General features: G+C 45.7%; 1 protein-coding gene across 2 annotated transcripts in view; it reads left to right on the top strand.

The window, feature by feature from the left end:
- Positions 1 to 16,906, top strand: part of LOC106612123 (glutamate receptor 1-like) — a 344,456-nt gene that overhangs the window by 114,184 nt on the left and 213,366 nt on the right. For both annotated transcript variants that reach the window (XM_045724994.2, XM_082956056.1), the window contains exon 4: positions 5,833 to 6,017. In XM_045724994.2, coding sequence (XP_045580950.2) covers positions 5,833 to 6,017 — 185 coding nt within the window. The remainder of the gene's footprint in view (positions 1 to 5,832; positions 6,018 to 16,906) is intronic.

Genomic DNA, 16,906 nt, shown 5'->3' on the forward strand with positions numbered 1-16,906 from the left:
AACTAACCGCTCTGAAACAGAGGAGTTGACAGTGGTCCTGAAACTAACCGCTCTGAAACAGAGGAGTTGACAGTGGTCCTGAAACTAACCGCTCTGAAACAGAGGAGTTGACAGTGGTCCTGAAACCAACCGCTCTGAAACAGAGGAGTTGACAGTGGTCCTGAAACTAACCGCTCTGAAACAGAGGAGTTGACAGTGGTCCTGAAACTAACCGCTCTGAAACAGAGGAGTTGACAGTGGTCCTGAAACTAACCGCTCTGAAACAGAGGAGTTGACAGTGGTCCTGAAACGAACCGCTCTGAAACAGAGGAGTTGACAGTGGTCCTGAAACTAACCGCTCTGAAACAGAGGAGTTGACAGTGGTCCTGAAACTAACCGCTCTGAAACAGAGGAGTTGACAGTGGTCCTGAAACTAACCGCTCTGCAACAGAGGAGTTGACAGTGGTCCTGAAACTAACCGCTCTGAAACAGAGGAGTTGACAGTGGTCCTGAAACTAACCGCTCTGAAACAGAGGAGTTGACAGTGGTCCTGAAACTAACCACTCTGAAACAGAGGAGTTGACAGTGGTCCTGAAACTAACCACTCTGAAACAGAGGAGTTGACAGTGGTCCTGAAACTAACCACTCTGAAACAGAGGAGTTGACAGTGGTCCTGAAACTAACCCCTCTGAAACAGAGGAGTTGACAGTGGTCCTGAAACAAACCCCTCTGAAACAGAGGAGTTGACAGTGGTCCTGAAACTAACCCCTCTGAAACAGAGGAGTTGACAGTGGTCCTGAAACTAACCACTCTGAAATAGAGGAGTTGACAGTGGTCCTGAAACTAACCCCTCTGAAACAGAGGAGTTGACAGTGGTCCTGAAACTAACCACTCTGAAACAGAGGAGTGGACAGTGGTCCTGAAACTAACCACTCTGAAACAGAGGAGTTGACAGTGGTCCTGAAACTAACCGCTCTGAAACAGAGGAGTTGACAGTGGTCCTGAAACTAACCGCTCTGAAACAGAGGAGTTGACAGTGGTCCTGAAACTAACCACTCTGAAACAGAGGAGTTGACAGTGGTCCTGAAACTAACCACTCTGAAACAGAGGAGTTGACAGTGGTCCTGAAACTAACCACTCTGAAACAGAGGAGTTGACAGTGGTCCTGAAACTAACCCCTCTGAAACAGAGGAGTTGACAGTGGTCCTGAAACAAACCCCTCTGAAACAGAGGAGTTGACAGTGGTCCTGAAACTAACCCCTCTGAAACAGAGGAGTTGACAGTGGTCCTGAAACTAACCACTCTGAAATAGAGGAGTTGACAGTGGTCCTGAAACTAACCCCTCTGAAACAGAGGAGTTGACAGTGGTCCTGAAACTAACCACTCTGAAACAGAGGAGTTGACAGTGGTCCTGAAACTAACCACTCTGAAACAGAGGAGTTGACAGTGGTCCTGAAACTAACCACTCTGAAACAGAGGAGTTGACAGTGGTCCTGAAACTAACCACTCTGAAACAGAGGAGTTGACAGTGGTCCTGAAACTAACCACTCTGAAACAGAGGAGTTGACAGTGGTCCTGAAACGAACCACTCTGAAACAGAGGAGTTGACAGTGGTCCTGAAACGAACCACTCTGAAACAGAGGAGTTGACAGTGGTCCTGAAACGAACCACTCTGAAACAGAGGAGTTGACAGTGGTCCTGAAACGAACCACTCTGAAACAGAGGAGTTGACAGTGGTCCTGAAACTAACCACTCTGAAACAGAGGAGTTGACAGTGGTCCTGAAACGAACCACTCTGAAACAGAGGAGTTGACAGTGGTCCTGAAACGAACCACTCTGAAACAGAGGAGTTGACAGTGGTCCTGAAACGAACCACTCTGAAACAGAGGAGTTGACAGTGGTCCTGAAACGAACCACTCTGAAACAGAGGAGTTGACAGTGGTCCTGAAACGAACCACTCTGAAACAGAGGAGTTGACAGTGGTCCTGAAAGTAGAAGCTCCCTTTATGGTGTTCTCTGCTGTACATAGCAATCAATAGTTTGTGACTGACTGCAGGGTTTGAAACCAGGTCTTCTTAACACAATAGGACTGTATTAGCCCACTGAGCTAAAGCCTAGCCACACTATCCCTCTACTTCTTAGTTTTTCGTTCAGATTTTGTGATTTATATTCATCCGTTTTAGCCGTAGTAAGTTGCTATGAATCTCCAGTTGTCATGTAGGTATCAACCCTGATATAAAGACAAGACAGGCACCATGAAAAGTGGAGATCGGGTGGCTAAAGACAGCATCTGTCTGTAGTAAATTTGCATGACATTTTAGTCATTTAACAGACACTTATCCAGAGCTACTTACAGTTAGTGCATTCATCTGAAGATAACTAGGTGAGACAACCACATATCTCAGTCATAGCAAGTAGATTGTTCCTGAATAAAGTAGCTATCAGTAGAGTCAGAGCTAGAAAGGGGAGGGGGGGTCAAGTGCTGGTTCAGGCGAGAAGGGGGATTATTTAAGATACTGTTTGAAGAGGTAGGGTTTCAGATGGGTTTTCTTTTCAGAAGATGGGAGGGCCAAGAGACCTGAGGTGGCACAACAGAGTGCTCGGGTTGGGGTAGGGAGGGGCAGTTGCTCTTGTAAGCACCATGGTCTTGTAGTAGATGTGAGCTTTGACTGGAAGCCAGTGGAGGAGCAGAGTGATATGAGAACCAGGCGGGATTTGATGGCACAAGCGGGGAGCCCAGCCAACAGCGAGTTGCAGCAGTCCAGACGGGAGATGACATGTGGCTGGATTAGGATCTATGCCACTTCCTGTGTGAGGTAGTGTCGTACTCTACAGATGTTGTGGAGCATGCACTCTGGGAGGGAGACACTGTGGAGTTGTCAACCATGATGGAGAGGTCTTTGAGCGGGCAGACCTTCCCCGGGAGAAAGAGAACCTCCGTCTTGTCGAAGTTGAGTTTGAGGTGGTGGGCCGACATCCAAGTTGAGATATCAAGTGTCACAAACCCCCTTAATCACTTCTCAACCTGTCCTCTAAACGATCCAACAGAGCCAGGCATCCATCACCTTTCACCATACCTCTGACTAGATAGACAGCCAGACATCCATCACCTTTCACCATAACTCTGACTAGTTAGACAGCCAGACATCCATCACCTTTCACCATAACTCTGACTAGTTAGACAGCCAGGCATCCATCACCTTTCACCATAACTCTGACTAGTTAGACAGCCAGGCATCCATCACCTTTCACCATACCTCTGACTAGTTAGACAGCCAGGCATCCATCACCTTTCACCATAACTCTGACTAGTTAGACAGCCAGACATCCATCACCTTTCACCATACCTCTGACTAGATAGACAGCCAGACATCCATCACCTTTCACCATAACTCTGACTAGTTAGACAGCCAGGCATCCATCACCTTTCACCATAACTCTGACTAGTTAGACAGCCAGACATCCATCACCTTTCACCATAACTCTGACTAGTTAGACAGCCAGGCATCCATCACCTTTCACCATAACTCTGACTAGTTAGACAGCCAGACATCCATCACCTTTCACCATAACTCTGACTAGTTAGACAGCCAGGCATCCATCACCTTTCACCATAACTCTGACTAGTTAGACAGCCAGACATCCATCACCTTTCACCATAACTCTGACTAGTTAGACAGCCAGACATCCATCACCTTTCACCATAACTCTGACTAGTTAGACAGCCAGACATCCATCACCTTTCACCATAACTCTGACTAGTTAGACAGCCAGACATCCATCACCTTTCACCATAACTCTGACTAGTTAGACACACCAACAACCCTGCTGCAAATATGGCATATGAAATATGTAAAGAGGGTCATATGTATGCATCAGACATCCTCACCAAGAATAGTGATTGCATACAAAAATGCAATTTCTGATTATTCTCTGTAGTGTAGTTGTGATTGGCTGGGTGGAATATTAGCTTATGTTATAATGTAATTGGTATAATTCAGTATTTGGTTCAGTAATGGCCGCCGCTCTGCTGCTTGTAAAAGCTTTGTTTACCTCCTGGAACAACTGTCTCTCCCCTCCCAGAAGGATTCTGATTGGTCTAACATGATACTGTGTGTGTGTGTTGCTCCCACACTCTAAATCGGCAGGCATGATCGATGCATTCCCTAATCGCGTCTTATTTCCTGTCTCTGTGTGTTCTCCCATGATGCTCCCTAGCCTGTTCCCCCATTATGCTTTAGATGCTTTTAGCCTATGGGGACAGCTTAATGGAGTGGCCTGGGTGTAATTGGTGCCTCTGAGGGTCTGTGTGCATTTGTGTGGATGTCTGGGTGTGTGCGTGTGTGTGCAGGGCCAGCCCTAGCCTTGAGCCTTGAGCCTTGAGCTTTGGTTGTGGGGCCCCCACCTCGGGGCAAACATTTTAGTGGCCCCCCTCTTGACGACGAGAGAAAAGTTTACATTTAATTTCCTGCAATTCTACACATTTTGCCATGGGTCGTAGAGAAAATATTGCATTTTTTATGACACATTTCATGCAATTCTACTAATTTTGCCATGGGGAAGACAGCATTTTGTTTTAGTTTTACAGATAATTTCCTGCAATTCTACACATTTCTTAATGACTTATGCCATGTTAATATGATATCTGAGTGAGAATTACGAACAAAATCAATGGGGACCCTCTGGACATCAGGGCCCCTGGGCATGTGCACTGCGTGCCCGGTTAGTATTCGGCCATGATTACTACAAATTTAGATAGCTGGCTAGACTAATTGACTAATCTAAACATTGTTAGCTGACATGGCTAATTGAGTGACTGTCAGTGACTGACATAACAAGAGAAAAACTGCTGATACACAAACACATTTTGAAATTGTACCTGGTGTATTCTACTATTCTTACTCTCAATAGTAATCTGAGACCCCGCCTGAGTTCCTAAAACAATAAAAGCTTATGCCTGGGGCTGGCCCTGTGTGTGTGTGTGTGTGTGCGTGCGTGCGTGTGTCTGTGAGTGTGTGTGTGTTTGTGTGTGGAGGGATTATTCAGAGTAGCACCGAGTGCTGTAAAATCATGGCATCCCAGTCATCATAATGAACTATCCCTCTGGAGACGGAAATCAGATATTATATTGCTGTGCTGTCAGAAAGTCTTATGATGGATAGTCCTACTGTATGTTAGCATGACAGATGTATTATTGATGGATAGTCCTACTGTATGTTAGCATGACAGATGTATTATTGATGGATAGTCCTACTGTATGTTAGCATGACAGATGTATTATTGATGGATAGTCCTACTGTATGTTAGCATGACAGATGTATTATTGATGGATAGTCCTACTGTATGTTAGCATGACATGTATTATTGATGGATAGTCCTACTGTATGTTAGCATAACAGATGTATTATTGATGGATAGTCCTACTGTATGTTAGCATAACAGATGTATTATTGATGGATAGTCCTACTGTATGTTAGCATAACAGATGTATTATTGATGGACAGTCCCACTGTATGTTAGCATAACAGATGTATTATTGATGGATAGTCCTACTGTATGTTAGCATAACAGATGTATTATTGATGGATAGTCCTACTGTATTTTAGCATGACAGATGTATTATTGATGGATAGTCCTACTGTATGTTAGCATAACAGATGTATTATTGATGGATAGTCCTACTGTATGTTAGCATGACAGATGTGTTATGGATGGATAGGCCTATGTTAGCATGACAGCATTATTATTGATGGATAAGCCTATCCAGGGCACCTTGGGAGTATGATGCCTTTTGGAACACATCCATAGTTCACCTCTAACCCCTGACCTGTGACCTTTGCCCCTGACTTGTAGGCTTGTCTGTGCTGCAGAAGGTCCTGGACACGGCTGCTGAGAGGAGCTGGCTGGTGACGTCTGTCAACGTTGAGACCATGACAGAGGCCTCATTCCTCAAGGTGTTTCAAGACCTGGACAAGAGGAAGGAGGGACAGATCATCATCGACTGTGAGACCGAAAGACTCACCTCCATCATCAAAAAGGTAACGAGAGGTAGAGAGATTCATCTCCATCCTCAAAAAGGTAATGAGAGACTGAGAGATTCATCTCATCCTCAAAAAGGTAACGAGAGACTGAGAGACTCACCTCATCCTCAAAAAGGTAACGAGAGACTGAGAGATTCATCTCCATCCTCTTAAAGTTAACGAGAGACTGAGAGATTCATCTCCATCCTCTTAAAGTTAACGAGAGACTGAGAGATTCATCTCCATCCTCTTAAAGTTAACGAGAGACTGAGAGATTCATCTCCTCCTCAAAAAGGTAATGAGAGACTGAGAGATTCACTTCATCCTCAAAAAGGTAACGAGAGACTGAGAGACTCACCTCATCCTCAAAAAGGTAATGAGATACTGAGAGACTCACCTCATCCTCTAAAAGGTAACGAGAGACTGAGAGACTCACCTCATCCTCTAAAAGGTAATGAGAGACTGAGAGACTCACCTCATCCTCTAAAAGGTAACGAGAGACTGAGAGACTCACCTCATCCTCTAAAAGGTAACGAGATACAGAGACTCACCTCATCCTCAAAAAGGTAATGAGAGACTGAGAGACTCACCTCATCCTCTAAAAGGTAATGAGAGACAGAGACTCACCTCATCCTCAAAAAGGTAATGAGAGACTGAGAGACTCACCTCATCCTCTAAAAGGTAACGAGAGACTGAGAGACTCACCTCATCCTGAAAAAGGTAATGAGAGACTGAGAGACTCACCTCATCCTGAAAAAGGTAACGAGAGAAGAGACTGAGAGATTGAGCCAGTCATCTCCATCGCTAGTATTGGGCCAGTAATGGCAAAAATGGCAAGCATTGGTCCATGATTCGGCTGCCATACATAAGCCAGAACTTTCACAGATCTGGATCAGCCAGAACTGGGTCACATAAAAATGCTGTGCGAATTAGAAAAGTGGGCCTGCTTTGTGCCATCGTAATTTTGCTTTCTGTGAATTAAATTAAATCCAGACATTTGAGAAAGCATTGATTGCTCTGTTGCACGTGTGACATAATTTAAATAAATACCACATAGCCAGCAAAAGAGGGGACAGAGAAAGACAGAGAGTAATAAAAAGAGAGAGTGATGGTAAGGTTGGCAGGTTGATGTTTATTGTCAAGAATCTTCCGCTTGATAGGCCAGCTGTAAAGTCCAAATGGGCTATATCATAAAAATGTGTAAAAACAAAAATGACCTTTTTGGTTGTTATTTAATGTTAAGATTAGGCATTCGGGTTAGAAGTGTGGTTCAGGTTATGGTTAAGGTAAGGGTTAGGTTAGGGTTTCAGACTTTATGACTTTGTGGTTGTGCCAGAGAGTGACTACTTTGTAGAGCTGCCTCCAGGGCATGATTCCTGACAATAAAGTCCAACCTGTGGAAGAGATGAACCTCCCAGGCAGTGGTCGTCCAGTGTAGTTTATTAGTCTCAGTGTATTACAGACAGGAGATATGGATACGGTTAGGTTGACATTTGGAGCTGTAGAGAAACACTTACTCTCCACGCTACTGCTGCCTGGGAAGGGTGTATCCTGGCATAGCAATTAATGACACACACACACACACACACACACACACACACACACACACACACACACACACACACACACACACACACACACACACACACACACACACCACTACCCCACCCACTCCCCCATACTTATACGTCCTTCCCCCTCCCGCCCCCCCCCCACACACACACACACACACACACACACACACACACACACACACACACACACACACACACACACACACACACACACACACACACACACACACACACCACTACCCCACCCACTCCCCCATACTTATACGTCCTTCCCCCTCCCACACACACACACACACACAGAAAGAACAGAGACCTCTATCCCCTCTCTCTCCTCTAACGCTTGGCTCTAGCTGTGTGAAGGCAGTGTCTGGTGTGTGTGAGTGTTATTGATGACCCGGTGTCCACACTTAAGGTAGTTGCTTCACTTCTCACCAGTTTACAGCAGCTGAGCCATAGCAGTTCTCCGCTCAGACAGACTCCATCCATCACAGAGGTCTGCACCCTGCTCTCTGCCTCTATAGCAGCCTGTCTATTATACACACGCACAGTGACACACATGTGCACACACAGACACATACACGTATGCAGGCACACAAATGTTAGCATGAACATATCATTCCAAAATCATGCGCGTTAATATGGAGTTGGTCCCCCCTTTGCTGCTATAACAGTCTCTACTCTTCTAGGAAGGCTTTCCACTAGATATTTGAACTTTGCTGCGGGGACTTGCTTCCATTCAGCCACGAGCATTAGTGAGGTCGGGCACTGATGTTGGGCGATTAGGCCTGGCTCGCAGTCGACGTTCCAATTCATCCCAAAGGTTGAGGTCAGGGCTCTGTGTAGTGCAGTCAAGTTCTTCCACACCGATCTCGACAAACCATTTCTGTATGGACCTCGCTTTGTGCACAGGGGCATTGTCATGCTGAAACAGGAAAGGGCCTTCCCCAAACTGTTGCCACAAAGTTGGAAGGACAGAATCATCTTGAATGTCATTGTATGCTGTAGCATTAAGATTTCCCTTCACTGGAACTAAGGGGCCTAGCCTGAACCATGGAAAACAGCCACAGACCATTGTTCCATCTCCAACAAACATTACAGTTGGCACTATGTATTGGGGAAGGTAGCGTTCTCCTGGCGTCCGCCAAACCCAGATTTGTCCGTTGGACTGCGAGATAGTGTAGCGTGATTCATCACTACAGAGAACGTGTTTCCACTGCTCCAGAGTCTAATGGTGGCAAACATTACACCACACCAGCCGACGCTTGGTATTGTGCATGGTGATCTTAGGCTTGTGTGTGGCTGCTCGGCTACGGAAAACCATTTCATGAAGCTCCCGACGGACAGTTCTTGTGCTGATGTTGCTCCCCAGTGTCTTGGGTATCAGTGTCTCCAGGCCTCGTGCCTCTCCATCATCTTCCCCCAGTCTTGGGTATCAGCGTCTCTAGGCCACGTGCCTCTCCATCATCTTCCCCCAGTCTTGGGTATCAGCGTCTCTAGGCCACGTGCCTCTCCATCATCTTCCCCCAGTCTTGGGTATCAGCATCTCTAGGCCACGTGCCTCTCCTCACCGGAGGCTACATTGCGCTGCAGGACATGCCTTGTGCTAGGGTCACCCTTAATAACTAATGCAACTGTCTGCCATGCCTTCCAGCCTGCTACACACACACACACACACACACACACACACACACACACACACACACACACACACACACACACACACACACACACACACACACACACACACACACAGGATATTAACGTTTGGGAGACTCTTAGAGGAAGGAAATATGTTGGGATTGTGTGAGGTCATGTAAATTCCATGATCAGTTACAGAACCCCCTCTCTATCTGTCAGTTACAGAACCCCCACTCTATCTGTCAGTTACAGAACCAGCACTCTATCTGTCAGTTACAGAACCCCCACTCTATCTGTCAGTTACAGAACCCCCACTCTATCTGTCAGTTACAGAACCCCACTCTATCTGTCAGTTACAGAACCCCCACTCTGTCAGTTACAGAACCCCACTCTATCTGTCAGTTACAGAACCCCCACTATATCTGTCAGTTACAGAACCCCCACTATATCTGTCAGTTACAGAACCCCCACTCTGTCAGTTACAGAACCAGCACGCTATATGTCATTTACAGAACCCCCACTATATCTGTCAGTTACAGAACCAGCACTCTATCTGTCAGTTACAGAACACCCACTCTATCTGTTAGTTACATAACCCCCACTCTATCTGTCAGTTACAGAACCAGCACTCTATCTGTCAGTTACAGAACCCCCAATCTATATGTCAGTTTCAGAACCAGCAGTCTGTCAGTTACAGAACCAGCACTCTATATGTCAGTTACAGAACCCCCACTCAATCTGTCAGTTACAGAACCCCCACTCTATCTGTCAGTTACAGAACCCCACTCTATCTGTCAGTTACAGAACCCCACTCTATCTGTCAGTTACAGAACCCCCACTATATCTGTCAGTTACAGAACCCCCACTCTATCAGTTACTGAACCAGCACTCTATATGTCATTTACAGAACCCCCACTATATCTGTCAGTTACAGAACCCCCACTCTATCTGTTAGTTACAGAACTCCCAATCTATCTGTCAGTAACATAAACCCCACTCTATCTGTCAGTTACAGAACCAGCAATCTATCTGTCAGTTACAGAACCCCCACTCTATCTGTCTGTTACAGAACCCCCACTATATCTGTCAGTTACAGAACCAGCACTATATCTGTTAGTTACAGAACCCCCACTCTATCTGTCAGTTACAGAACCCCCAATCTATCTGTCAGTTACAGAACCAGCACTCTATCTGTCAGTTACAGAACCCCCACTCTCTGTCAGTTACAGAACCCCCACTCTATCTGTCAGTTACAGAACCCCCACTCTATCTGTCAGTTACAGAACCCCCACTCTATCTGTCAGTTACAGAACCCCCACTCTATCTGTCAGTTACAGAACCCCACTCTATCTGTCAGTTACAGAACCCCCACTATATCTGTCAGTTACAGAACCCCCACTCTATCTGTCAGTTACAGAACCCCCACTATATCTGTCAGTTACAGAACCCCCACTCTGTCAGTTACAGAACCCCCACTCTGTCAGTTACAGAACCAGCACTCTATATGTCATTTACAGAACCCCCACTATATCTGTCAGTTACAGAACCAGCACTCTATATGTCATTTACAGAACCCCCACTATATCTGTCAGTTACAGAACCAGCACTATATCTGTTAGTTACAGAATCCCCACTCTATCTGTCAGTTACAGAACCCCCACTCTATCTGTCAGTTACAGAACCCCAATCTGTCAGTTACAGAACCCCCACTCGATCTGTCAGTTACAGAACCCCCACTCTATCTGTCAGTTACAGAACCCCCACTCTATCTGTTAGTTACAGAACCAGCACTCTATCTGTCAGTTACAGAACCAGCACTCTATCTGTCAGTTACAGAACCCCACTCTATCTGTCAGTTACAGAACCCCACTCTATCTGTCAGTTACAGAACCCCCACTATATCTGTCAGTTACAGAACCCCCACTCTGTCAGTTACAGAACCAGCACTCTATATGTCATTTACAGAACCCCCACTATATCTGTCAGTTACAGAACCAGCACTCTATCTGTCAGTTACAGAACCCCCACTCTATCTGTTAGTTACAGAACTCCCAATCTATCTGTCAGTAACATAACCCCCACTCTATCTGTCAGTTACAGAACCAGCACTCTATCTGTCAGTTACAGAACCCCCACTCTATCTGTCTGTTACAGAACCCCCACTATATCTGTCAGTTACAGAACCCCCACTATATCTGTCAGTTACAGAACCCCCACTCTGTCAGTTACAGAACCAGCACTCTATATGTCATTTACAGAACCCCCACTATATCTGTCAGTTACAGAACCAGCACTCTATCTGTCAGTTACAGAACCCCCACTCTATCTGTTAGTTACAGAACCCCCAATCTATCTGTCAGTAACATAACCCCCACTCTATCTGTCAGTTACAGAACCAGCACTATATCTGTTAGTTACAGAACCCCCACTCTATCTGTCAGTTACAGAACCCCCACTCTATCTGTCAGTTACAGAACCCCCACTCTATGTCAGTTACAGAACCAGCACTATATCTGTTAGTTACAGAACCCCCACTCTATCTGTCAGTTACACAACCCCCAATCTATCTGTCAGTTACAGAACCAGCACTCTATCTGTCAGTTACAGAACCCCCACTCTCTGTCAGTTACAGAACCCCCACTCTATATGTCAGTTACAGAACCCCCACTATATATGTTAGTTACAGAACCCCACTCTATCTGTCAGTTACAGAACCCCCACTCTATCTGTCAGTTACAGAACCCCCACTCTATCTGTCAGTTACAGAACCCCCACTCTATCTGTCTGTTACAGAACCCCCACTATATCTGTCAGTTACAGAACCCCCACTATATCTGTCAGTTACAGAACCCCCACTCTGTCAGTTACAGAACCAGCACTCTATATGTCATTTACAGAACCCCCACTATATCTGTCAGTTACAGAACCAGCACTCTATCTGTCAGTTACAGAACCCCCACTCTATCTGTTAGTTACAGAACCCCCAATCTATCTGTCAGTAACATAACCCCCACTCTATCTGTCAGTTACAGAACCAGCACTATATCTGTTAGTTACAGAACCCCCACTCTATCTGTCAGTTACAGAACCCCCACTCTATCTGTCAGTTACAGAACCCCCACTCTATGTCAGTTACAGAACCAGCACTATATCTGTTAGTTACAGAACCCCCACTCTATCTGTCAGTTACACAACCCCCAATCTATCTGTCAGTTACAGAACCCCCACTCTCTGTCAGTTACAGAACCCCCACTCTATATGTCAGTTACAGAACCCCCACTCTATCTGTCAGTTACAGAACCCCCACTCTATCTGTCAGTTACAGAACCCCCACTCTATCTGTCAGTTACAGAACCCCCACTCTTTCCGGCAGTTACAGAACCCCCACTCTAGAAGTTAGTTACAGAACCTCCACTCTATCTGTCAGTTATAGAACCAGCACTCTGTCAGTTACAGAACACCCACTCTATCTGTCATTTACAGAACCCGCACTCTATCTGTCAGTTACAGAACCCCCACTCTATCTGTCAGTTACAGAACTCCCACTCTATCTGTCAGTTACAGAACCCCCAGTCTATATGTCAGTTACAGAACCAGCACTCTCTCTGTCAGTTGCAGAACCCCTACTCTATCTGTCAGTTACAGAACCCCCACTCTATCTGTCTATAGCCTCAGACGTATACACCAAGCAGTACATATCTATGAATCAAATGATTATCAGTTTATCTGTCCCTATCGAATTAACAACTACACAAATGGATTCATTCATAGAACTCTATAGCTGTATAGATTTCCTTTTTAGTCATTTAGCAGATGCTCTTATCCAAAGCGACTTACAATAGTGAGTGCATACATTTTTTATACCAGTCCCCCGTGGGAATCGAACCCGCAACCCTGGCGAACGCACAACCCTGGCGAACCCACAACCAACTGAGCCACACGGAACCATACCCTTTACACTACAATTTCTATTCTCCTCTCTTCTCCTCGCCTCACCTAAAATCTCTTACCCTCTCCTCTCCTCCCCACTCCCTCTCCTCCCCAGTCCATCTCATCTCAATCTCTCCCCTCTCCTCCCCACTCCCTCTCCTCCCCACTATCCCTCCTCTCCTCCCCACTCTTTCTCCTCTCCTCCCCACCCCTTCTCCTCTCCAATCCCTCTCCTCTCTGCCCCTCTCCTCTCCAATCCCTCTCCTCTTCTCGCCACTCTCTCTCCTCTCCTCCCCACTGTCTCTCCTCTTCTCCCCACTCCCACTTCTCTACAATCCCTCTCCTCTCCTCCCCACTATCTCTCCTCTCTACCCTCTCCTCTCCTCCCCACTCCCTCTACTCTACTCTCCTCCCCAGTCCTTCTCCTCTCCTCCCCAGTCCCTCTCCTCTCCTCCCCAGTCCCTCTCCTCTCCTCCGCTACCTAAGTTCTTGGAGCTATTTGGCGTTGCAGCTAGCCTAGCTACTAGCTAGCTGCATATCAAGCTAGCGGGGTTTTCTTGAACGCAGCCTGCAACACGGCTAGCCATTCTGGCTGGGACCGCGGATTGTTCCGGGTTTGTTGCTGTCTAGATCCCTGCTGTTTGTTGTTTTCACTTTTCCCCGTGACCTGCCCTGTCTGGAACTGCGAGGAGTAACAGCGTAACCTACGTTTGCTAGCTACCATGACAAAGACCAAAGCCGACGGGAGAACCGTTGAGGACAGTGGTGTCTCTCTATCACACGTGAAGGATCTTTTAAACAAACATAAAGAGACCTACAAGCAGTTGTTACAACCTCTTCAAGTGTTTGGTCCAAATGGATTCTACTAATAAAAGAATGGACGACCTGACCATAGAGGTCCAGGACCTGAAGAACAGTTTGCAGTTCTCCCAGGGTCAGCTCGATGAGTTGAAACAGGAGAACGGCAAGATGACAGCAATCTGTAAGTCTTTGAGAGAGGACGTCAGTTGTGTGTGTGAATCCATGATAACAATGACAGATAAATCAGACTCGAGGGACAATCAAGGCGGTACAACATGGTTGTTAACGGAATTGCAGAATCTCCACATGAGACCTGGACGGAGTCTGAGGAATTGAAGATGGACCACAGGAAGTTTGAGGTAGAGCGCGCCCACAGGACTGGGAAACCCACCACCGGCCCAGGTGATAGTGCTCAAGTTCCTGAGGTTTAAGGACAAGGTAGCTGTTCTGGAAAGAGCCAAGAACTTGAGAGGAATGTATATCTTCCTCAATGAGGACTATCCTGAAGCTGTGCGCCAGAAGAGGAAAGAACTGATTCCAGCCATGAAAACTGCCAGAGCGTGTGGGGACATTGCTTACATCTGCTATGACAGGCTCATTGTCCACCCTCCCACCCAGAAGCCTAGAAGGGATGAGAGAGCCAAGCCTAGTTGTTTGTAGCTTCAACCCCGCAACACACACACACACACACACCAACTGATTAATGGACTGCTGAATGTAGATTTATTTTATCTTGCTTTATTTGCTCTTTTCAGTAGTATGTCTATCTCTGATAATCTACCCAGGAAAGGGCTGAAAATAGCCCATATTAATATATGTAGCCTTAGAAATAAGGTTCATGAAATCAATAACTTGCTAACATCAGATAACGTTCATATATTATACATTTCTGAGACTCACTTAGATAATTCATTTGATGATACATCAGTAGCAATACAAGGATTTAAAATCTATAGAAGAGACAGAAATGCTTATGGGGGAGGTGTTGCTGTATATATTCAGAGCCATATCCCTGTAATGCTTAGAGAAGATCTTATGTCAAGTGTTATTGAAGTGTTGTGGTTGCAGGTTCACTTGGCACATCTAAAGCCTTTTCTTTTGGGGTGTTGCTATAGGCCACCAAGTGCTAACAGTCAGTATCTAAATAATATGTGTGAAATGCTTGATAGTGTATGTGATGTAAACAGAGAGGTCTACTTTCTTGGGGACCTGAATATTGACTGGTTTTCATCTAGCTGTCCGCTCAAGAGGAAGCTTTTTACTGGAACCAGTGCCTGTAATCTAGTTCAGGTTATTAATCAACCTACCAGGGTGTTTACAAACACTACAGGAACAAGATCATCCACATGTACAATCACATTTTTACTAATACTGTAGAACTTCGTTTTAAAGCTCTATCCATACCCATTGGATGCCGTGATCACAATATAGTGGCTATATCCAGGAAAGCCAAAGTTCCAACAGCTGGGCCTAAAATAGTATATAAGAGATCATACAAAAGATCTTGCTGTGACTCTTATGTGGATGATGTTAAAAATACGTGTTGTTCTTGTGTGATTAATGAGGAGCATCCAGACGCTGCACTTGATGAATTTATGAAATTGCTTCTTCTAATTATTGATGAACATGCACCTGTTAAGAAACTAACTGTTAGAACTGTTAAGGCTCCATGGATTGATGAGGAATTGAAAAACTGTATGGTTGAAAGAGATGCGGCAAAATGAGTGGCTAATAAGTCTGGTGGCATATCTGACTGGCTTACCAAATGCAAGTTGAGAAATTATGTGACTAAACTCAACAAAAATAATAAGAAACTTTATTATAAAGCCAAGATCAATGACATAAAGAATGATGGATAAAAAACTTTGGAGTACTTTAAATAAAATTATGGACAGAAAATGCAAATCAATTTCTAACATTTTTGACATGCATTATTCTGGATTTTTTTGTTGTTATTCTGTCTCTCACTGTTCAAATAAACCTACCATTAAAATTATAGACTGATCATTTCTTTGTCGGTGGGCAAACGTACAGAATCAGCAGGGGATCAAAGACTTTTTTCCCTCACTGTACCTTTTTTTGCACTATTGGTTAGAGCCTGTAAGTAAGCATTTCACTGTTGTATTCGGCGCACGTGACAAATAAACTTTGATTTGATTTATTGTCCAAATAAACAGAATATCTGGTTTCAAAAAACAGATAAAGCATCACCTCGCGGCACAACGCCTCTTCCCTATTTGACCCAGATAGTTTGTGTGTATGCATTGATATGAAAGGCTACGTGTGCCTTTTTAAAATGTATGTAGTTCTGTCCTTGAGCTGTTCTTATCTATTGATGTTCTGTATTATGTCGTTCTGTATTATATTTCATGTTCTGTGTGAACCCCAGGAAGAGTAGCTGCTGCTTTTGCAACAGCTAATGGGGATCCTAATAAAATACCAAATACCAAATACCAAATACTATCTATACTCTCCTCCCCAGTCCTTCTCCTCTCCTCCCCACTATCTCGCCTCTCCTCCCCAGTCCATCTCCTCTCCTCCCCAGTCCCTCTCCTCTCCTCCCCAGTCCGTCTCCTCTCCTCCCCAGTCCATCTCCTCTCCTCCCCAGTCCGTCTCCTCTCCTCCCCACTATCTCACCTCTCCTCCCCAGTCCATCTCCTCTCCTCCCCAGTCCCTCTCCTCCCCACTATCTCGCCTCTCCTCCCCAGTCCATCTCCTCTCCTCCTCAGTCCATCTCCTCTCCTCCCCAGTCCCTCTCCTCCCCAGTCCGTCTCCTCTCCTCCCCACTATCTCGCCTCTCCTCCCCAGTCCATCTCCTCTCCTCCCCAGTCCATCTCCTCTCCTCCCCACTATCTCACCTCTCCTCCCCAGTCCATCTCCTCTCCTCCCCAGTCCATCTCCTCTCCTCCCCACTATCTCGCCTCTCCTCCCCAGTCCCTCTCCTCTCCTCCCCAGTCCGTCTCC

Source organism: Salmo salar, chromosome 09 (genome assembly GCF_965601325.2).
Source record: "Salmo salar chromosome 09, fSalSal1, whole genome shotgun sequence".
NCBI lineage: Eukaryota > Metazoa > Chordata > Actinopteri > Salmoniformes > Salmonidae > Salmo > Salmo salar.